Source organism: Limulus polyphemus, unplaced genomic scaffold (genome assembly GCF_000517525.1).
Source record: "Limulus polyphemus unplaced genomic scaffold, Limulus_polyphemus-2.1.2 Scaffold2251, whole genome shotgun sequence".
In the NCBI taxonomy this organism is placed as follows: Eukaryota; Metazoa; Arthropoda; class Merostomata; order Xiphosura; family Limulidae; genus Limulus; species Limulus polyphemus.
In genome coordinates, this window is record NW_013667861.1 from 168,729 (window position 1) to 173,492 (window position 4,764).

The 4,764-nt window shown below is 35.7% G+C and overlaps 1 protein-coding gene across 5 annotated transcripts in view; it reads left to right on the forward strand.

Moving 5' to 3' along the window:
• The window catches only part of LOC106466414 (anoctamin-7-like), a 94,022-nt gene that overhangs the window by 71,675 nt on the left and 17,583 nt on the right, over nt 1–4,764 (forward strand). For all 5 annotated transcript variants that reach the window (XM_022394415.1, XM_013926702.2, XM_022394416.1 and 2 more), the window contains exons 12-15: nt 292–429; nt 664–859; nt 2,859–2,970; nt 4,112–4,166. In XM_022394415.1, the coding sequence (XP_022250123.1) occupies nt 292–429; nt 664–859; nt 2,859–2,970; nt 4,112–4,166 (501 nt within the window). The remainder of the gene's footprint in view (nt 1–291; nt 430–663; nt 860–2,858; nt 2,971–4,111; nt 4,167–4,764) is intronic.

Genomic DNA, 4,764 nt, shown 5'->3' on the forward strand with positions numbered 1-4,764 from the left:
TATTCAGTTCCCACTTCATCAGTTTAACATTTTCCCAATCCGTAAGGTGAAATGAGCTTATCACATTTTCTGCTAAGGACGATTAATATACCACAATCTACCGTATTAGTTCTAAATTTGAACACTAGGTAAAATAGTATAAAACTGTATTAGTTCTAAATTTCAACACTAGGTACAATAGTACAAAAGATTATAGTGTAGTGTTTCTGTGGTTCGGCTTATACTCGACAAATATATAGAGAACTAAAAAAAAAACATGAATCTGCTTTAATTATTTAACATTCTTTACAGGAAAGGCCGAGACCAGAGTTTGCTGCAAAAGCGCCATCTGTAGAGAGAAACCCTATCACAGGAGTTAAGGAACCATTCTTTCCAACCCCCTTACGATACAAGAGAATGGCTGCGGGTATTGGAGCCCTCTTTCTGATGGTAAAAAAAAGGGATATCAGTCACAGTGATATAGTGATATAACGTTTCACCTTTCAACACAAAATAAAACTAAAATTAGTAAATACTCAGGTTGGATCATATATTTAAAACTTGATGTAATATGTTTCGATTTTTTACAATTAGATATTCTTCACATCAGAATTGTTCAACAAATATTAGTTTTTATGTTAGTTTATTCTGAAATTATAAATTACTTTTTGTTTCTACCAATAGCTGGCGCTAATAATAATCTTCATCGTGGCGGTGATCATCTACCGAGTATTAGTATCTATTCCACTCTTCCAAAGTAAAACGTTTCGGGGCGTGGCTTCTCCAATCGCAAGTTCTACAGGCGCATGCGTCAACTTGATTTTCATCATGGCTCTTGGAAGAGTGTACGAAACATTAGCTCTCAGGCTAACTCAATGGGGTGTGTCTTCTTTGGTTTCTTTCTCTCTTTTTTTTTTTCATAACATTCTTTAATTAACTCTCATATTATTGAAGTTATATTGTATCTGTAAAATTCCCGTCTCACGAGCTTATATTGATTTAATATATTTTAAGTAGTTATTCTACTGCTATTATGAGGGATTTAATAAATAAATTGTGAGAATTTTCTGGAAATGTTAAGGTCCTCTAGCAGATGATTAATTTTGAGAGGTTTTAATGTTTTATTACCAGTATATATATATGGCCATAACTACTACCTCCTGGCCCGGTTATAACTTGGTCACATGATAGAAATGTGCAAATCCTATTGGATGTGATGTAAACAAATGAACGGATTAGAACTAGATACACATATTGTATTCTGGAATGTTCTCGCTGAGTTACAGCATTAACTGAAGTTAAACGATGAATATATTGGATAAATGACATAAGTTATACCTTGATATAAACAAAAATGTAACAATTGTCTTTTGATTTGATTTTGAAGAATCCTTTTTATTGTTAAAGAATGTTTGCGCAAAGCTACATAAATGGATATCCGCCCATAGCCTTTCCTAATTTAGAACTGACAGATTAGAAGGAAATCAGTTAGTCAACAGTATTCATCGTCAACTTTTAGGCTACTTTTGTCTGACGGAATTATGGGATTTGACCACCACTAGTAACTCTTTTACTGCTTCGTTTATAGATAAACAATTCTACCAGTGTCAGGATTAATTTTAGATACACAACAACAAAAACATGTTTTAATATTTCATTGCTCATCTGAAACTTGAAACTGGTAAACTTTTGGAAACGTCAATAGTAATATCATTTCTTCATGATGTTACAAAATTCAAAGTTCCTATAGCAGTCCATATTGGGACATAAACGTGTTTACCCGTGGCCCCAAAGTGCTGAGCGTTTTTGTTTTTTTAGGTTGTAGGATGCGAATCACGAATTTTCGCATCCACAGTGTATGCACAATATCCCATCACTCACGCTAAAAAATCGACTGTCACTTTTATTCTAAAGCTTAAAGTGTGGGGACTATTTTGTGGCATTGGACAGGTCCAAATCCACCTCGCCAGCTCGTAGATTCAGAACTATACAACAGGGCCATACCGCATCCTATTTATTGAGTAAATATGACTCGTAGTGAGATTTGTAGTTGATACATAAACTTCGGGAATAATTATTTTTGCACTAAGAAAATTGGGTTTAAAAAATAGTTATATACATACACAAAACACATGTTTACAATATTCCCGTGCAAATAAATAAAAACATTATCAGTTCCATCTGTTGGTGGATTAATCAGCAGAAGTTAAGTGTGCTCCCCAGAAATGCTTCTGGCATATTAACACGAGACCAACATGAATTTAATAGCAGAGCAGCACTAAGACCGTCCGAAGCGTTAGGATCTGCAAATCTTGTCACGTGCTTACCATTAGTCATGGCTGAACGTATTTACCAGCGGATTGTTTGTTTCTTTGCAATTAAGCACAACGCTACACAATGGGCTACATGTGATCTGCCTGGGCCCGGCATGGCCAGGTGGCTAGGGTGCTCGACTCGCAATCTGAGAGTAGCGGGTTCGAATCCCTGTCATACCAAACATGCTCGCCCTTTCAGCCGTGGGGGCGTTATAATGTGACGGTCAATCCCACTATTCGTTGGTAAAAGAGTAGCCCAAGAGTTGGCGGTGGGTGGTGACAACTAGCTGCCTTCCCTCTAGTCTTACACTGCTAAACTAGGGACGGCTAGCGCAGATAGCCCTCGTGTAGCTTTGCGTGAAATCCATAACAAACAAACAATGTGATCTGCCCACCACAGGTATCGAAACTCGATTTCTGAGACTAAAAAGAAATACATAAGTGGTGATTTTTCTATATAAGTACGAGATGAAAATTAATGCAGAAACTACTTAATTTTAACAGTGTAACTTTTAATGCCTTCAATGATAACAAAACAACGTATTTTCCGTTTTTCCTCTTCAGAAATGCATCGAACTCAGACTGACTTCGAGAACAACCTAACTTTCAAAGTATTCATTTTCCAGTTTGTCAACTTCTACTCCTCCATATTTTACATCGCATTTTTCAAAGGCAGGTCAGTATATTCCCTTGATATTTTGCCACAGCGCTACACGTGCGTAACCAGGGGGCGCGTATGTTTTTTTGTTTTTTAATTTTGTTTCTCGAGTGTCTATATTAATCCTCAACTGAAACAATATTTTTACCATAAGTGAAGTGATTATATGAAATACGATGAATGTTTTTGTTTTTCTAATGATTCGTTCCTAATTACTCTGTATACTTGACTTTACTTGTTTAAAACAGATTGACGTGTGAAGAACAGGGGGTTATTTAAAGTTTCCTGACGTGAGAGATATTAAATTTGACACCGAATCTGATAGATGTTCAGAGAGTAACAGTTTATTTGTCCCATAAACAGGGTATGAGCAATTTTGGACAAGATGTGTGGCTTGCAATGTAATAACACAACGATAATACCAGTTATTTTTAAAAACGTTTTATAATAAAGTTTTTAATACACCTAATATTTTCCAACTTGTCTTTTCTTCTTTTCTCGAGGAAGCTCTGCGTGGACTAGACAACAGTCAACAGCAGCTGTACGGAGACAAATTCCTAATATCACACCTGCTTTTACCAGACTAGTCCGAAATTCTCCCAACCAAGATTTATTGATTTGTTTTGAATTTCGCGCAAAGCTACACGAGGACTATGTGCGCTAGCCGTCCCTAATTTAGCAGTGTAAGACTAGAGGGAAGGCAGCTAGTCATCACCACCCACCGCCAACTCTTGGGCTACTCTTTTACTAACGAATAGTGGAATTGACCATCACATTATAACGTCCCCACGGCTGAAAGGGCGAGCATGTTTGGTCGGACGGGGACTCGAACCCGCGACCCGCAGGCTGCGAGTCGAGCGCCCTAACCACCTGGCCACGCCGGGCCCCAACCAAAATACAAATTATTGTAGTTAGCGAGAAATCGTGATATGTAGTACTCATATTTTTCCCAATATTAGTGTACTATACGTATTGATTGTGGTTTAATACGATCGACCGACAACAACAATAAAAAAAACAACTAACAACTTCTAAATACTTCTCATTAGTTCATTTTACAGAACTATTTTTACTGCTATTAACAACTCTCGTACTCGTTATAATTAATATCATTTCTGTATTTAAAATAAATCGTAGTTATTAATTTTTTTTTTATCAGGTTTGTGGGCTACCCTGGCCATTACCAGCACTTGTTGGGCCTCAGAAATGAAGATGTAAGTAGCAACATCATAGATGAAGAGAGCCCATCATCACAATTCTCATTTCACAGAAATTTTAAAATATTACACTTGGCTGCATAGTAGAAGCATTAAAGAATTGGGTATCTGGTTTATTATAAACAACAAAGCCTTTGATGCGCATTAATTCCAATTTAGCTTCTTCGATAACAAAGTAAATTGTAAAAAAATTAAACATTCTGACGCATTATATCATTGTTCATAATTATTCAGTATGGCATTCCAATTAGTAGTGCTAAAGTTAAAGAAAAGTTATCATTTTTTTAAAGACTTTATTTATATACTATTGTGGCCTTAAAGATGATCGGTAAGAGAACTTACTCCAATTTGTGCAGCTTAAAAAACAACAATCTAGTAACTAAAGTAAAGGAAATATCAGACGTTAAAATTTCATAGGATATCGCATTACGTCTCGACTTCTTTTATTTAAGTTGTTATTTTTCAGTGTGATAAATAAAAGTCCTGGCAAATCTACACGGGTAAAAAAAATAGAATATTATTAATAGGTTATAACACTGTATAAAATTGCTGTTATTTTAAAAATACTGCTTAATAGTACATTGTTATCGATGTT